This window comes from Hemicordylus capensis, chromosome 1, assembly GCF_027244095.1.
Source record: "Hemicordylus capensis ecotype Gifberg chromosome 1, rHemCap1.1.pri, whole genome shotgun sequence".
Lineage (NCBI taxonomy): Eukaryota > Metazoa > Chordata > Lepidosauria > Squamata > Cordylidae > Hemicordylus > Hemicordylus capensis.
The window spans coordinates 219,845,728-219,863,777 of NC_069657.1; the positions used below are offsets into that span (position 1 = coordinate 219,845,728).

The 18,050-nt window shown below is 46.8% G+C and overlaps 1 protein-coding gene across 4 annotated transcripts; it reads right to left on the reverse strand.

Moving 5' to 3' along the window:
* Positions 1 to 400: 400 nt before the first annotated feature.
* LOC128337949 (uncharacterized) lies at positions 401 to 17,589 on the reverse strand. Of its 4 annotated transcripts, XM_053279731.1 has the most exons (8): positions 5,451 to 5,853; positions 5,011 to 5,034; positions 4,307 to 4,335; positions 2,524 to 3,126; positions 2,217 to 2,342; positions 2,008 to 2,034; positions 1,698 to 1,920; positions 401 to 728 (listed from the first exon to the last, which is right to left on the reverse strand). In XM_053279731.1, exons 1-7 carry the CDS (start codon positions 5,480 to 5,482, stop codon positions 1,700 to 1,702), a joined length of 1,062 nt encoding a protein of 353 aa, XP_053135706.1. In that variant the 5' UTR covers positions 5,483 to 5,853; the 3' UTR covers positions 401 to 728; positions 1,698 to 1,699. The 4 variants fall into 4 exon arrangements, with proteins under 4 accessions (XP_053135706.1, XP_053135698.1, XP_053135716.1 ...); XM_053279723.1 differs by lacking the exon at positions 5,451 to 5,853 and adding an exon at positions 17,552 to 17,589 and having other exon boundaries at positions 1,698 to 2,034; XM_053279741.1 differs by lacking the exon at positions 2,008 to 2,034 and having other exon boundaries at positions 5,451 to 5,851.
* Positions 17,590 to 18,050: the final 461 nt, after the last annotated feature.

Genomic DNA, 18,050 nt, shown 5'->3' on the forward strand with positions numbered 1-18,050 from the left:
TTGTTTGATTACAGCTCCCATAGTCCCCAGTAGTAGCAGTAGCCAATAGTCAGGGTTGATGGGAACTGTAGCCAAACAGCAGCTGGAGGGCTGGAGTTGTGCAGCCCTGCCCTAAATCAACCTTCCTCTTCCGCATCACCATTCCATCCTCTTCCACACGGGGCAGATATCTCTTCAGGGCCAAAATCCAGCCTCCTAGCCATACATGTTGGGGCAGACAAGCTCTGTATGAGCCTCCTGGCAAGGAACTGTCTATCTTGAGCTACATCTTGAACCTCTCAAATAGCTCTTGGCCCTGAGTGGACTGGCCAAGACAGAGAGTCTTTTCTGTAGCTGAGTTTGACCCAAAGACCTTTTTACCCAACTCTACCCAAAGAATATTCAAAGCAAGACAAATGTATTTTCTTTAAAATAAAACATTTTATTTTTTAAAACAATAAATATGCTAGTTTTATTGCTGTTCTATCTCTATATCCTATTAAAACAAATATTTAATTTTTAAAAAATATATACACAGCATTTTATTGCTACTTATGTAAATAGTAGCACAGTTGTCTCTTTTAATTTGCCTTCCCCTTCTTCCTCAGCAACGTCCAGCTCCCTTGGAGGAACCACGATCCCCATAGTGGCTTCCACCCTGGCCAGTCTGCCCCTTAGCCGCCTCAATTGTCCCCTCAGTGCCTTGAAGCTTTGTAAGCATTCCTGGCAGCTGCGGAGGTCTCTTTGGCCTTGAAGGAGAGAAAACAAACAGGGTGAAGGGGCCTGTCCTCCACCATGTCAGTCCCTGCACGGACTTCTAGTCCCCTTCCATGCCCAGCACAGACTCCTCCTCTCTGTCTTGAAAACCCTCCATGGCTATGTACCCCCCTCCCCCCCGGTGAACTTGCACCTCGTCAGGTTGATTTTTGCTCTTCCAGCTTCTCTGTCTTCAGGAGCCACCTGAAAGTCTCCTGCTCTCTAAAACAACTCTTTCTCTTCCCTCTCGCTGACCCTTGGGTCTGGAACAGCCACTCAGATGTGGCCCCTCGTCTCTCTCCTATCCCTCCAATGATACCTGAAAACCCACCTCCACTGCGCAGCCTTTGGCGTTATGCCTCAGTAGAGGCAGCTCCATCTGCTTGAATTGAATGCCCCTTATGCTTTCCTCTCCCATTCCTCCTCTTCCTCACTTCTCTCTCCAAAGCCAAACTTTAGACTGTATGCTCCTGGTGGCAGGGAACTTTTGCCCATGTACATTGATGACACTATAAGGAGGATTTGCAATATGCACAGTTGTATATCATCCTCCTTGGTTTCCTGTTTCATCTCAGCTTAAACTCAAAAGGGCTGATATTTGTTTTCCTTTTAACATTCATATTCTGCTCTTCCTCAAGCAGCTCAGGGAGGTTTATACATGGTTATTTTTTCCTCACAATAACCCTAAGAGGTAAGTTAGGCTGTGGGACAAGTGACTGGCCCAAAGTCACCCAGAGAGTTTAATGACTGGATGAGAATTCAAACCTGGGTCTCCCTGGTCCTAAGGAGGTACAGCTGAAATACATACACATCTTTCCCCCACTTGCCCCCACCTCAGCTTCCCTCTACTACTTCTATAGTATCCCTGCCTCTGCTTTTAGACTATAAGTTTTTTAGATTGTAAAATCACAATGAGGATGGAAAAGGTAGAGGTTATGGAGTGCTGCCTCTGTGAGACTTACGGTCATGCAGCTGATGGACCTGCATCTCTACCAAACTGCAGAGTTTCTTTCACATTGCTGAGGTCCGGCTCCAGAGGAGGTGGGGAAGGAGGAGGAGGTGGAGAGGGATGCAGGAGGAGGGAAGAGGTGGAGGGTGGGATGGAGGCAACCTCAAGGGAGGCAGAGGACAATGATGAATCAGACCCAGAGGGCTGGAGAAGTGCAGCAGGGCCTGCAGGAACATCTGCAAGAGAGAAGAAGCAGGAAGTCAGCTGCAAAGGCTGACATCCTACCACACCCACCATCACTTGCCCCACCATCACTTGCTCACTCTGAGAAGCTGCTTGGATTACAGGCACTGGAGTTTGGACACATGAAAGACAGAAAACGAAGGAACACTTCAGCAAGCACTGACAACCCACTCACAGGCCTCCCCCCTGAAACCTTAGATGCAGACTCAAATCAAGCATTTCAACATGAAATAAACAAAAGAGCCGTTCTTAGCCCAGCAGCAATTTCATGGGCATGCTGTGAACATACCTTCCCTTTCCCACTGCTGCAGCCGAACTTCACTGTGGATGAGCCTTGTCTGCATGTGTCCAATTTGCAGGCTGATGGCCCGGAGAGAACGAGGGAACTGTTGGGAAATGCGGCGAACCCTCAGTTCTGCAACAAAGAGAACAAAAAGAAACAAATGTTGTATGTGCTAACCAGGCTGAGTACTGGTGACTTGCAAAAAGGGCAGTGTTAGGGCTTAGTCCCATCATCTGGGCTGGGTATCAAAACTGCAGCTAATCTTTGTGCTGGGTGTATATGCAAAAGGTTTCTGAGGTGTCGCAATACTTACGCTGCTGGACATAGTCATGCTGTAACCCTTTGAGGAGTTCTACTTCTTGCTGAAGATAATTATCAGCAATGGAAGGCTCTAGTAAGGGCTCTGACACAGAAGCTGCTTCCTTTGGAGTGTCTGTGAGGATGGAAGGACCTGGCACTGAGGTATCCTTAATGAGCACTTTCCCCAGTAGGTCATTGGTGATGCAAGGTGTTGGAAGGGGTTCTGGCATTGAGGTTTCCTCAATGAGCTCTTCCTCCAGGATGTCGTTGGTGATGCGAGGTGCTGGAAGAGATTCTGGCACGGAGGGTTCCTCAGTGAGCTCTTCCTCCAGGATGTCATTGGTCATGCCAGGTGCTGGAAGGGGTTCTGGCATCGAGGGTTCCTCAATGAGCACTTCGCCCAGGATGTCCTTGGTCATGCGAGGTGCTGGAAGGGGTTCTGGCACGGAACTTTCCTCAGTGAGCTCTTCCCCCAGTATGTTGTTGGTGATATGAGGTGCTGGAAGGGGCTCTGGCATGGAGGGTTCCTCAATGAGCTCTCTCCCCAGAGTGTACCCCAAAACATTGGGGAGTCCCCCAGAAAATGGCGCAACATGGGTTGGGTTTCTGGGATGACCTGAAAGAGAAGAAATAAAGCAGGAATCAGGAAACGATCGTGGCTTGTAGGCCTGATAGAAATGGCCTCCCTTTTCTGCCTAGGTTAGCCAGCTGGGAAGTAGCCTGGGATTGTGGGTGAGGTGGGCCACCCAAGGAAACAAGCAAGGAATGAAGAGGAGTACATTGCATAGCACTGACTGGCAAGACAGCCCTCACCAAGTACACTTCAGAAGGGAGTGCAATGGCCAGGCTCTGTCTGCTGTACATACAAGTGCAGCTGCCTTCTACCAAGTCATGCTCTTAGCTCTCTTTGCCCTACTCTGGCTGGCAGCCACTCTTGGGCAGAGGCCTTTTCCTAGCTAGCTAAGATCCTTTAACAGAAGATGATGAAGTCTCAACAGGAGACCTTGTGCATGCAAAGCAATTGTTCCACTACTGGGCTATGGGCTTTCCCTTCTGTGTGAGGAAAGAAGCTTCTCCTTTGAGCAGAATGGGAGCTGATGGTTGACATGGACTGTCTCTGCTTCACGAACCAACCCCCAGTTACAGCCTCTTGGCCTAGTGGGGTGGGGTCTTGAAAATCTCTCTGGATGCCATAAGCAGGAAGCATAGCTGTGATCTCAGGAATGCAGGCCTGGCTCCTAGAAGTAGAAAACTGTGGTCGGAGAAAGAAAGATTCTCTTTGGACCAAGCTCAGAGCACATTGGCCAGGAAATGTTGCCCTTGTTTTCAGGTGATCCTCCAATTCCATCTTGACCCATGTAATTGTCAAAAAATGAGATACTTTGGAAATAATTAGCTTCCTCTTCTTGAAGGCAGGGAGAAAAAGACCCAGAGGATGTTTTGGGGTTGGGTGTGGGCAAAGGGTTCTCGCAGGATTTTTTCAAAAGTGCACAACCTCTAAAGGAGAATGACCAAACCTACCTGCCTGCTGCCACAGCCCTTTCCCCATCTCCTCCTCGAATGGAGGATAGCTAGATGTGACTCACAGGGCCCCCCACCCCAGTCTCCTCTAACACTTTCGGCTGCATCAACAGCAAAGGATAGAGGTGGCTGAACCTGCCCTCCTGCTATCCATCCATCGGATGGATGTCTGCACATCTCTCTCCATTGTCTAAGAGAAACAGTTCTCCAAGGAGGCTTTCCCTGGGGGGCTGGGGAGCCCTGAGGAGAAGCAGGCACTCTCATCATCCACTTACCTGTCAGTGCCCCCTCTTCATCTTCATCCCTGCAGAGATAAGGAGAAATATTCTTAGTAGCAAATCACAGGAAAGAGAGGGTCTCCTCCCCCAGTAATACTAGGGGTATTACTAGGGGTATTACTAGTATGTGCCCTCCCTCTAATTTTAATTCACATGCAGCCAAGTATGTCCTCTCCCCTAATCCTTCTAGCTGGCCCTGCTAATTTTGGATGATTCCATAGTTGGGAGCAGTGAATGTAATTGCCGTTGAATGTCACTCACTGCATTTTGCTCAGAGTATTTTTCATTGAGGATTGACTGGTTGTGGTGGGGTGGTGGGTGGGCCTGCTCTCATAGTTCACAGTCATGAGGCCAGCTTTCCCACCCCTCTCCAGTGTAGTTTCCCCACTTTTTAAAAAGCCCCCCCCCCCGCCAAGGGACACATACATGCTGTTTTGTGTTTTAAATAGGAGGGAGGCAGCCTGCCAAAGGTATCAAGGGGACAGTGGATGAAATTGGCATTTGATTCAGCAGCCAATTACTGACATTCTGAACATGGAAAGGAGATGGGCTCACCTGGATGAGGCAATATATGCCACACCTGGGTTTGGGCTATGTCTGAACACCTCCCCCTCATCACTCCCCACCCCCATCCCTTCAGCTGGCCACACCAGAGCCAAAAGCATTAAGAGGAGTCAAGGGTAGAGGAGAGAGCAACTCACTTTGGTTCTGCCTCTGGGTGAGACCTATGGGAACATGAAAGAAGAAAAGGTTAGGCATGTTCTTGGAAATAACATAGGGGTGCTGGGGGGCAGCTTTTGAAGTCAGCTTCAATTGGTGGGCAGGATTTCCCCACAACCCCCCAAGTGGGCCCACAGGAGCCAGCCAGTAGCTCCTGAGTGATACAGCTTCACCGGTCTAGGACCTCCAAGCTTAAGAAACACAGTGGAAATCAGCCCAGCAGGTGACCTTCGAGGGCCGCCTGCATTTCAAGGCGAAGCTGTGTGGTGTGAATAGTGGTGGTGAACACAAACACGTGTGAACACAGCAGGCTGGGCTTCAGTTCTCTGCCCAGACAGGCTAAAACAACGGAAGGGCATCTTTAAAAACCAAGTCCACACTGCCATTAGGTTTTGCTTCACCCACCATGCCAGAGACATACCTGCAGGCCACACATGACCAATAGCCACCCATCTTGACAACTAAGCTGATAAGCTGCTAATAAACTGACAGCCGAAGACAGCCAATTTATCGAAGATGCTTCATCTAATCTAAAACGCTGCCAAGTGAGCCTGCTGCAGAATCTTCGCAGGTTTCCAAGGGGAACCATGATGGCAGAATTCTGTGGCTGACTGTGAAGTCACAAGTTACTGTTACTGGTCATGCTGGCTCTGGTTTGAATCCAAACACTGTCTTGGGGGTGCAGCTCAAAGTGTCAGAGCACCAGGGGTGAGTCATCCCAGTCCTGCCCTCCCTGCTCCCCACATGTCACTTTCTATTCATTTGACTTTCCCCTTCTGTTAACAAATTCTGAAGGAAGGGGATGCTTGTGGATAGGGGTGGTTCGCAGCTGCTGCTTGTACAGTTGGACACAAAGTTTATAATAAGCCTTGCATGAGTCCTCTGTAACATGTAAGAGGGCAAAGGCAACAGCCACATCCATTGCATGTCCCCAGCTAATTTCCCACCTAATCACTTAGATTAGATTTCCACTTAATCACTTGCTGAAGTCCTTTAGCTAGGAAATTCCTCTAAATCACATTCAGCACTGAGGCCCGTCTCTGTTCAGAATACACAAAAAGAAAGCCAATTAACTTGTGGAACTCACCACCTCTAGATGCGGTGATGACCACTGGCTTAGATGGGCTTGAAAGGGGGTTAGAAACATTCATGGAGGAGGAGAGGTCCCTCTGTGGCTATTAGTCATGATGGCTATAGAGAACCTCCAGGTGCACAGGCAGAATCCCAGATGCTTCTGACATGCAGTGGGTGCAGCTGTTGCCTTTGCATTCTTACATGTTACAGAGGAAGAATGCAGGCTTATTATAAACTTTGTGTCCAACTGCATAAGCAGCGGCTGCAGCCCACCCCTACCCACAAGCATCCCTTTCCTTCAGAATTTGCTTACAGAAGGAAAAAGGCAAATGAATTGAAAGTGACCGAGAGGGAGGGAGGGGAAATAAGAAGGACAAAGAAAGAGGGGAAGCACAAAAAATGAAGATGGCCCACAAAGAATGAGAGAGTGCAACAGACAGCTGTAATGTACTTTTTGTATAAGGTTATGACAATGGAAAGCAAACAATTGTCCCTGCCCCCTCTGTTTCTTCTTAGGAAACAACCCACATTAAACTCAGTAAGCCCAACTGTACAAAATCTTAGTTTCTGCTGCATATAGTTTGATGTACTGCACATTAAAATGAACATTGGACAAAGGGACCTCCTCTCTGTCCTCTCAAAAGACCCACCATGGTAGCTCATGGCCCCACAGGGGATGGATGAATCCCGCTAAAGATGCTACTCTTACATTTTTAGGCATTCTAGCGATTGCCTCCTTACAGCTATTATTTCTGCCACTATAGTTAAACCATATGTTGTTGTTGGAAGTGCTTTTGCTTAATGTTTTGTTGACATTCTGTCAGCTAGTATGTATCCCTCACTTCCTGCCCCTCTGGCTGCTGCCGCCACCAACAGCACTGCAATTACTCTCCAGTATATTATTTTATCAGGAAGCAAAAAGGTGTCACATAGAAATACGGAAGCACTCAGTTGCTGTTGAAAGTCACTTTGCTCAGAGTGTTTTTTTTGCTCAGAATGTTTTTCCTTGAGGATTGTCTGGTTGTTAGGGCGGGGGGGGGGGGCAGAGGCGCTCTTACCCCCGGACATTGGGGCCCTGGTCCATGGCCTCCAGGGGCAGACTCCAAATGGTCAGGGGGGGGGGCCTCCTGCAACCACCTGTGCCCGCCTTGCCACAGCGTACCTCCGGTGTGTTTGTTTTGTATAATTTAAGCGAGGAGTGGCAGCTGGGGAGTGAGCTTAGCAAGACTTGCCTACCTGCTCCCCCGGTGTTGTCCGAAGTGACCGCTGGGCTTGTCTATTCAGCCCAGTGGCTCTTGAAAACTGCGAGGCGCTCCAGCGCGTGGCATCATGGGCTTGTGGCAATCTATTTTAACTGCACCGGTGCGCTGTAGCGCCTCGCAGTAAACAAGAGCCTCTGGGCCGAATGGACAGGCCGAGTGGTCACTCCGGCCACCACCACCGGGGGTGGGTGGGAGGCAAGTCCTGCTCAGCTCACCCCCCTGCCTACCCCTCAGCCACACACATGCCATGGTGGCTTGAATTATGCAAAAACAAAAACCCAAAAAACAAAACAAAAAAACAGAGGTGTGGCGGATGCAGGGTGGCTGCTGGAGGCATCCCAATTGCCTAGGTGCATCCCTGGCATGGGGAAGGGCGGACCTGCTCTCATAGTTTACAGTCATGAGGCCAACTTTCCCACCCCTCTCCACAGAAGTTTTTCAACTTTTTAAAGAGTCCCCCCCACAAAAAATAAATAAAAATAAAGGACATGTTTCAGGTGAAAGAATGGCAACAAAAAGAAGAAGGACCTAGGTGAGTCCAATAGAAACTCTATATTGCACCACAAGAACCCACCCACACAAAACCTTTGCTGTATGCAATATTAAATACAGAGGCGTAACTAGGGAAAATGGCGCCCGGGGCAAGTACTGAAATTGCGCCCCCCCGCTGCCCCTTAGCTAAGCAGGGTCCACCCTGGTTTGCATTTGAATGGGAGACTAGAAGTGTGAGCACTGGAAGATATTCCCCTCAGGAGATGGAGCCACTCTGGGAAGAGCATGTAGGTCCCAAGTTCCCTCCATGGCAGCATCTCCAAGATAGGGCTGCAAGAGACTCCTGCCTGCAGCCTTGGAGAAGCCACTGCCAGACTGGGTAGACAATACTGAGCTAGATAGACCAATGGTCTGACTCAGTATATGGCAGCTTCCTATGTTCCTAAATACTACTGCAGCACACACACAAGACACCTGTCCCATCCTGACACTCAGCCAACTTCCATAATCAAGATCCTACACACACACACACACACACACACACACACACACACACACCACAACTGCCTACTTACTCCTAGATTTACAAGGAATACAAGCCACACCTAATGGCACAGCAGGGAAGTAACTTGCCTAGGGAGCAAAAGGTTGCGGGTTCGAATGGAAACACCTATATCAGGCAGCAGTGATATATGAAGATGCTGAAAGGCAACATTTCATACTACGTGGAAGGAGGCAATGGTAAACCGCTCCTGTATTCTACCAAGGAAAACCACAGGGTTCTGTGGGTGCCAGGAGTCAAAACCAACTTGATAGCACAACAAGCCACACCAGGGCTACCAACTTTCCAATAGGCCTCTGTAGCTGTGTGTTTGATAGTTGCTTGACAGGCAGAAATTTGCAGCTGAAACGTTTCACAGCTCATCCATAATGTTTATCCCTGTTGGTACAGTGCAGCCTCTTTCTCTGGTTTTGTGTTCCAGGTGCTCCCTTCACGATGTCTCCAAACTCTGGCTAGGCCTGGCCATCTATCTCCCTTGTGCCTTTCACAAGTGCAGGAAGGCCAGCTGCTTCTCAGTTCCCAGGCTGTCATGTCTGGGATGGAGGGGGTGACTCATATTTCCTGTGGCTGCTTTCCTTGTGGAAGGTTTAGGATTTTGGCTCCTGCCCCTCTGCTGCTGCTGCTGTGCTACCAGCCTGCATCAGTCTACACATTTCATCCCTATGTGTATGTGGAAATAGGAAAACTTAGGCTATTTTGAAACAGTCTCCCAAATCTGTGCATCTCAAGATGCATGGGTCACTTAGGACCACTTGCATTGGAAAGGAAAGGTTGTGCCATCGAGTCAGTGTTGACTCCTGGCAACCAAAGAGCCATGTGGTTTTCTTGGTAGAATACAGGAGTGGTTTACCATTTCCTTCTCCCGCGCAGTATGAGATGATGCCTTTCAGCACCTGCCTATATCGCTGCTGCCCAATATGGGAGTTTCCCATATTCCGGGAAACACACTTATTCCCCCAGGAGAAGAGCTTTCTTTAAATATATATATTATATAGGGCTGTCTTTTTTTTTTTGCTGTAAACAAACTAAAAGGTTCAGGAAAGTGAAGACCTGAAAAAGCAGCCCAAAATGACAGAGAAGAAAGCATTTCAAGGGGGAGGGAGAGAGAATGTTGCAACCTACTAAAGCAATATATCAGAAACCACTGGGGAAACATTCACATGTGCTTATACCCAAATACAGAAGCTGTCAGTGTAGATTCTGAAGGGCAGGAAGGAAACAAGTGCTTTGGATTTGCAAGTGCTGAATGCACTGCCTTCACATTTGCAAGAGATGGCAATCTCTGGATACCTAGCTTGCATTTCAATCACGCTCAAGGGTCACTTTTCCATGAGACTAAATATGTATCTCTCTCAGCCCTATCTTGGAGAAGCCAGGGAGGGAACTTGGAACCTAGATGCTCTTCCCAGAGCAGCTTCATCCCCTGAGGGGAATATCTTGCAGTGCTCACACATCAAGTCTCCCATTCAGATGCAACCAGGGCAGACCCTGCTTAGCTATGTGGACAAGTCATGCTTGCTACCACAAGACCAGCTCTCCTCTCCTCAAAGCGGACACAATTGGGTTGCACACTGTAAGTGCAATTTCTGTCACCTTCACCAAAGCTTATTTGACCTCTGCTTTGAAAAAGGCATTTTAGAGAGATATAGCACAGATTTTTGCAGCAACTTTTAGAACATCTTTCATACTCCCCCCCCCCACACACACACACACTTAACTCCACACATCCTATCATCTTTAATAAATAGACCAGTTTTGTTATCTGGGAAAGAGTTGCCACCAACTTGGAAGTGACATCATATGGTACATGTTTCATTGGATGGAATACAATGAACTAAATCTTATAGGTACATCCTATTACAAGGCTTTTGAAATAGTAGCACCACTGAGGCACACCAGTAATACTCATCCTGCAACCCATGTGAACTGGCAGAAGTCACAACTGGTGCTGATGCCAACCCAAGAAATGTCTCCACAGACAAAAACTTTGACAAAGCAGCCACCCCCTCCTCCTCTACACCCCTCCCACAGCACAAACAGAAAAGACAGGGAGTAAAATGAAGTTCTTATCTCAATCTCTGCATGCATTAGAATGGGCTCCGCTTCTGAAGGCTGCACTCTGCTGAATGATCAGGGCGGGGTGTGTGTGTGTGAGCTGCACGGCATCTAAAAGTAAACGGAGCTGCTTTGAATGTAAATGCTCCCATTAGAGGGGGGAGGGAATGCATGATGGCTGGCTGAAAAAGGAAGTGAATGCGCCTGAAGGGAGGCGGGCGGGCGGCATTTGTAAGGACAAATCTGCCAGGACTCGGAGCTTGGCCCTCGTTTCTCTCTGGTAAGCTACCTGCAGTTAGGACCGCCCCACGGGATCTGCTCAGTCTCTCCCTCTCCCCACTGCTGGCCGTCATCCCCCGGAGGAGAGTGTGGCCATGCCTCTTCAACGGAGCAGGGGGAGAGCATCTGGCCCTCTCCAGCCCCAACACAATAAATATCCCTTCAGTGGCTGTGGCTACAGGGTGCTTGCTGGGCGTTTCTTTTCAGATGGTGAGCCCTTTGGGGACAGGGAACCATCTCAGTCCTTTCTTTCCTACATAGATCACTTGGAAAACGCATGGGCAGAAAAGCAGTCTATAAGTATTCTTAACCACAACAGCCCCACCCTTTTCCTTTTTGTTTTTTGCATGCAACCATATTTTCGCAGGAAACGATATCTGCTGCTGTTTACTTTTGCAAATGCAACCCTAAACCTTTTTTTAAAAGAAAAATCAAGCTGTTGTTCCCAAATTTGTAGCAGCCCACACCAGCAAAAGTGCTTGGGATGAACAGGGAGACCCACAAGATCTGATAAGTGGGGCGGAACAGACCAAGCACTGACGGAGGGACATACGGGGAGTAAAATGAAGTTCTTATCTCAATCTCTGCATGCATTAGAAGGGGCACTCTTCTGAAGGCTGCGCTCTGCTGAATGATCAGGGCGGGGGGTGAGTTGCAGGGCATCTAAGAGGAGAGAAATCGTCCAGTGCTCGGTCCTTCCCGGTTCTCTCTAGGAGGCACTCTTGCTCTCATTTTAACCCTTCGCCTGCCTTGTTCGTCTCTCAGCTGGAGAGACAGAGAGAGACCCAACAGGCGGGTCTTGGACGCTGCTGCTCCGCCCTTGGACTGCCCTTTCTCTCCCAGCAACGGGGATGATGGGGTGGAGTTGAGCCGCCCCTCCGCCCCCAGCTGCTCGCAGCCACATGCAGAAGGCGAGCTGGATCGCAGCGGCTGAGCGGCTGCACGGAGCGCCCTCGGAGCGGTGGGCAGGGCGAGAGGGAAGGCAGAGGGAGGCAGGCGAAGCGAACAACCCCCGATCCAGCCGCGCAGAGCCGCCCAGTGCTCTCCCTTTCCCACGCTTCCTGCTGCTCGCGGCTGCTGCCTGCCGGGCTTCTCTAGAGGTGGCTGGTGTCGACGGTTGGCTGCTCGGTCGGTCTGTGTGGCAGCGGCGGCGGCAAAAAAAAATGGCGGCGGCAAAAAAAATTTGGGGGGGGGGTTTTCGGGGATTGGCGGGGGCACTTTTTGGCGCCCCCTAGCATGTGGCGCCTGGGGCACGTGCCCCCCCTGCCCCCCCTATCGTTACGCCCCTGATTAAATAAATCTGTAAAAAGACATTAAGGGGACACATTCAACTGCAACCTAATATTGTAAGCATTTTTCTCAAAACATACCAAAGGATGAAAGTTGCTGGATATTTAATATATACTGTTTTAGAATTACCCACATACTGTATATACTCAAATCAATACATAAATCCTTAAAATCATCAAAATTCACATATACATACACATTAAAATAACCAATAATACCCATTATGTTAATATTTCATATGGGCCAATACATAAAATCTAAAATCACCCAACTATTCTTTCAATAATCCCTTCGTTTTATAGCTTCATGAGTTCCAAACTTCCAAAAGGTGCACAAATGCAAAGAAGGGGTCACAAAACTCTGTATGGACTTCTTGTACCACATGTGCTGATGTTTTAAAATCCACATCCATAAGTAGCTTCCTCTGTCTCAAAAAGGTGATAAAACCAGCTCCACATTCTACAATGCATGTGTAAGCACTCCTTTCTGTACTGAGCTGAAAATGCCATCAGAGAAATTCTGATTTTATTTATATCTATAGCCCTATTCAGATGTTAGATTATGTTCAGATGTTACAGATGCTACACATGTACACATTTTTCTGTGAATGCTTATACATGGATTCATTTAAAAGGTGGACCTGAGTACAGGCCCCTCAAGCACAGGCTACAGATATGAAGTGTACCATTTTTTGTGCATTGAATGTAACTTGTGAATAGGGCTTATTTGTACACATAATATGCTTTCAAGGACACTGATTCCAAGTATGCTTACATGGCAGTCCAAGGAGCACACTTCAATTTCCTTAAAAGGAAACAGCACTAGCATTTTTTGCTGTTTTTGTAATATCTTTTATTGACCGACCAATCAATCAAACTATATCAGGGGCTATCAACGGCCAGTTATGGAGAAGATGGCATGATTCTGTCATGAATACAATGTAGCAACACATGTATTTTGCCATAGGAATGTTTACAAAATATATAATGCATAAAGGTGGCATAAAGACACTGGTTGATACCAATGCTAACAAGGCACATGTGATATCCATGTCAGCATCCAGACTGCTGCTGCTCCATTGCACTCATGGGAGCAGGGGCATATCTAGGGTGGGGCAGGCAGGGCACATGCCCCGGGCGCCACTTGAAGGGGGTGCCATTTTTTTAAATTAAAAAAAAAATTAAAAACGGCCACCAAAAACAAAATGGCCACCACACATGCTCAAATGGTCCCTGCGAGGCCCTAGAGGCCAGAGGGGAACCTTTGCAGACCCCCTCATGGCCTTTAGGAAGCCCCTCGAAGGGGCTACAGGTGAATGGTTTTTTTAAAAAAAAATAATATAATATAAGTCACTGTTCACATATTCAGATTGGCACTATGTACAGAGAATCAGGACTTGTGAATACTGAGCTGAAGCTTATGAGCTAGGGTTGTATTCATTTGCTCTTACTTTGCTTCTTGTGATAAGTGAGTTAAATATGATGTCTTAATAATATGGCTATTAATGGTGAGTTTGTCTTTGAATCAGTGTGAAATCCTTAGTTTTAAGGCCCACTGGGAGTTTCTTGCTCTCTTTCTCTCATTTTAACTGTCTGAAATACTAGAATATATTCCAAGCAGTGACGCAGTTTACTCTGCATATCCTTTAATTATTTTCAGAGTATCTGGGAAAAGTCAAATTCTCCATTTATTTTTAAAACTTATGTAATAGTGATGCTACAGTGCATAGTAGAGAATTAGACAGGCACTTCTGTTTAGTTTTCCAAGTATACCTCCACATAGTATTTGGGTATTTCATGAGCTCCAGCATACTGAAATGTGTAGTTTTCCAGCATTTTTTGGTCTGGCTATGTCCACTGCCATATAGTTTTTGAAATATTAAAAGATTAACAAGCTTGACTTGTATTTTTCAGCTGATATTATGGTAAAGGTATCTGAAAGATGGGTGTCAGATGTTTGGACGGGGGCGCAATTTCAGTGCTTGCCCTAGGCGCTATTGTCCCTAGATACGCCTCTGCATGCTATGGTGGGCATGCAGGGAACAACGGAGTCTAGGACTGATAAGGGGAAAGTACCTTTGGGGATTGTGCAGGACAGGAAGCTAGAGATACAATCAGCAGCAGTAACAGCAGAAAGCAGTGCAGGCCCAGTAATGCAATGAAACGAAGTTGCAGGAACATTCACAAGCTTTGCAGGCTCACACTCTTAGCTGGTTCAAAATCTCATTGGCAATTGTCATAGCTGCTTCCCTCACAAACACAAAGTCATCTTATATAGATCTAACTAAGAGTTTATTCAGCAACAACTCCATTTTCTTCTCCTCCTTTCCCTTTCTGACACAGGCGCAGGGGGTAATACCAATACCAATTGGGTGTACCAATCAGAAGGCAGAGCAAAGAGATGCCAGAAATGGGGGCGGGAGACAAAGAGTGAGACCCCTGAAAACTAAACAGAAGTCCTATCTAATTCTCTACTATGCACTGTAGCATCACTATTACATAAGTTTTAAAAATAAATGGAGAATTTGACTTTTCCCAGATACTCTGAAAATAATTAAAGGATATGCAGAGTAAACTGCGTCACTGCTTGGAATATATTCTAGTCTTTCAGAAAGACAGTTAAAATGAGAGAAAGAGAGCAAGAAACTCCCAGTGGGCCTTAAAACTAAGGATTTCACACTGATTCAAAGACAAACTCACCATTAATAGCCATATTATTAAGACATCATATTTATCTCACTTATCACAAGAAGCAAAGTAAGAGCAAATGAATACAATCCTAGCTCATAAGCTTCAGCTCAGTATTCACAAGCCCTGATTCTCTGTACATAGTGCCAATCTGAATATGTGTACAGTGACTTATATTATATTAATTTTTTTAAAAAACCATTCACCTGTAGCCCCTTCGAAGGGCTTCCTAAAGGCCATGAGGGGGTCTGCAAAGGTTCCCCTCCCCCCTCTGGCCTCTAGGGCCTCGCAGGGACCATTTGAGCATGTGCAGTGGCCATTTTAAAAAATATTTTTTTAAAAAAATGGCTGAAAACAAAATGGCCTCCACGCATGCTCAAATGGCCTCTGCGAGGCCTGGCATGGCCTAGGGACTCACAGAGGCCATTTGAGCATGCACGGTGGCCATTTTGTTTTTGGTGGCCATTTTTTTTTTAAAAAATAATTTTTAAAAATGGCTCTCCCCTTCAAGTGGCGCCCGTGGCATGTGCCCTGCCTGCCTCACCAAACATCATTTAGATGCAATATTGGATGCTACTCTACTTAAACATTTTTTTCTTCAGCCTAGAGTTATACCATTTTCTACAAACTGAGGCTGTTTGATCCATTTTTGGTCTATCACCCCATTGTAATCTGCTGCCATCAAAGGTCACCCTCAGCAATATAATTTATCTTTTTTTTTTAAAAAGGGACTCCTGAGCACGATTTGGGGCATATACATTAACAAATGTGAGTTAAACTTTGTAGAATCCCTCTCATTATAATAAATCAACTTCAGCATTCTATCTGAAAACTGAATTGTATCTAGGGTTTAATCAGTGCTATTTCCTTAGTCATATTCATAGCAAATGTGACCAGCTACACTTATTCTACCCAGCTCCCAGGAGCCTCCCTGTTGGCTTGCATCTCCAGTCATGGAGATTGCACTTTGGCTATGCTCAGGAGCTGTACTGCAAGTTTATAGTACACATGGGGACAGGTTGCTTAGTTGGCAGTGAGTTGCAAACCAAGCAAATTGAAATGGGGATCAGATCCACACACCCTCCCTATGTGGGTGGTCCCAGCTAGGTAGACTTGAGAGTTAACTATATCAAGTTAACTTTCAAGGATACCCTCTAGTTAGAATTAACCACCGCACTCCCCTCCTTTCACAGGAGATAACACCTCTTAATGAGAAAGGCACAAAAGATGATGAAATAATCATTACAGAGGAGATGAGTCAATGATGTAGTCTCAGAGGTGTAGCCATTGAAACTATTGACTGGATTGTTAGAAAGCCCGTCCCTGCACAGACTCTTTTCCATGCACCTCCATACTCTGATTTTCATCACAACAGCCTTACTTGCAAAAGGCACCCACCCACCCCACTTTTCCACACCAGGAAAAGAGTGATCAGAAACAAACAATGCATTTTTCGCAGGTCCACCCGGACAATTCTAGACAGCAAAGCATGACAGTAGGAATGTGCTCCCAAGGCTTGTTTTGGGATATAAGTATCCCCTGTTCCATGACCCAGTGTGCTCCCTTGTGCCTCACCCAGGATTCTAACCCATGCTACAACAAGTGCTCCCCTGTGCCTCTCACTTGGGACTCCAGCCAATGCTGCAACAAGGGCTCCCTTATGCTTTACACTTGGGACTCCATCGGATGCTCTCTACAATCTCCGTGCTCCCATGTGCCTCCATTAGATGCTTCAGCAAACCATCTTCGTGCTCCTATGTATGCAGTACTTGGGACTCCATTGGGCACTGCTTCTGCCCTCTTTCACCCTGAAAAGAGCACCTATAAGAAGCATTTGTGGGCATTCCTCTTTATACTAATCCTTGCACCCCTCCTGCTTCCCTTCACTCCAAGGAGCGAGATTCTGCAGCCCAGAAATCTTGATCTGAAATAGTCAGATTAGGTGAATAAGAGCCTTGGCCACTCCTTGGACCCCAAATCTCTGCTCCCCTTTCTTAAATCCAACCCCATCTCTCTATCTCAAGCCTTCTTTCTTGTGCCCGCCTGGGAATTAGACCTTAAGCTAAAATGCCTCATTGTAGTTAAATTGCTTAGTAACATATTTTTATTTATTATTTAACGTATTTTATCTAATCACATCATTCTCTTCCTGTATCCCCCTTATTTCAAATAAATTCTTCTTTTGATTTTTAAACTATACCCTTGGCTCAAATCCAGTCATTGCTTGAGTTCAAAAGTTTGCACAAATTAAAACTGGTAGAACTGACCCCTTTAACAGCTAATTCCCCACACAGCCCGAACATTGGGGGTGTCGACCAATCACCCCTGGTCCAGTTCCATCGACACACATGTGGCTTGTACTGTCCCTGTCCTTTGGCAAGCCATGAGGCATTTGTTTACCAGGAAAAGGGCTGGGCAAGTAGACGCAGCAGCCTCGCGTGTTACAGCTTCCCCCTTCCCATGCTTGTACTTCTGGCAAGTCACGAGGCTTTTGGTAACCTGGAAAAGGGGAGGGCAAGCAGGCTTGCGTGATGCAGCTTTCTCCTTCTCCAAGCAGCCTTCCTCTGCTCCAATTTGTAGAGTGAAAAATAAGCGATCATCTTTTAGAAGTGGCACTGCATGATAAAGGGAAGCAAAACCATCTATCAGGTTTCTTTCTTTTTTAATCAGCCCACATGTGGATTGAAGTTCCATCTTAGATTTTGAGCCTATGTTCATGGAATAAACACTTGGAATCATGCACATTAGTTATGCACAGAAGGAGCAAGAAGTCTCAAAGGGTATACTTATTGAACTGGGCTGCAGTGCTGATCACACTTACTTGGTAACATGCCCCATTTAACTCAGTAAGGGTTCCCTAGGATCTGAACCAGGCCTCTCACTAAGAAGAAGAAACACATTTTAGAGAGGAGGATACTGAACAGCCTGATCCTATGAAGCGTTAAACATATCTAATCCCCTTGAAGTCAATGGGCTTAAGCGCACTTAACACGACAATATCAGGTAAGGCTGTAAAGCAGACATTTCACACAAGCATATCTATGACCGTGGGCTACTTTGGATACTTTATCTACTCGGTCTACAGCACACAGTAAGGAGTGTATGGAGATGCTTCTAGCTGTGCGTCCATTGCTGAGCTAGCTGCTGACGTCCAGAGCAGCACACTATGGCTGCACCAGGAAGAGCTGTCTCACTATTTGCACCTGTCCATGCAGCAGAGGGAAGCAAATGGTTGTAAACCGCCCAGAGATGTAAGTTTTGGGCAGCATAAAAATATGCTAAATAAAAAAAAAATTGTGATGTGTCCTTCCTCCGGAACC

What these genes read in the sequence shown, in the direction of transcription:
- LOC128337949 (XM_053279714.1), bottom strand. Translation starts at nt 5,482, where the DNA reads ATGGGTGGCTATTGGTCATGTGTGGCCTGCAG. An exon ending in TGAAGAGGGGGCACTGACAG is followed by an intron (nt 3,127 to 4,306) that starts GTAAGTGGATGA and finishes CTTCTCTTTCAG; the next exon opens with GTCATCCCAGAAACCCAACC. An exon ending in GCAGCAGTGGGAAAGGGAAG is followed by an intron (nt 2,035 to 2,216) that starts GTATGTTCACAG and finishes TCCAAACTCCAG; the next exon opens with TGCCTGTAATCCAAGCAGCT.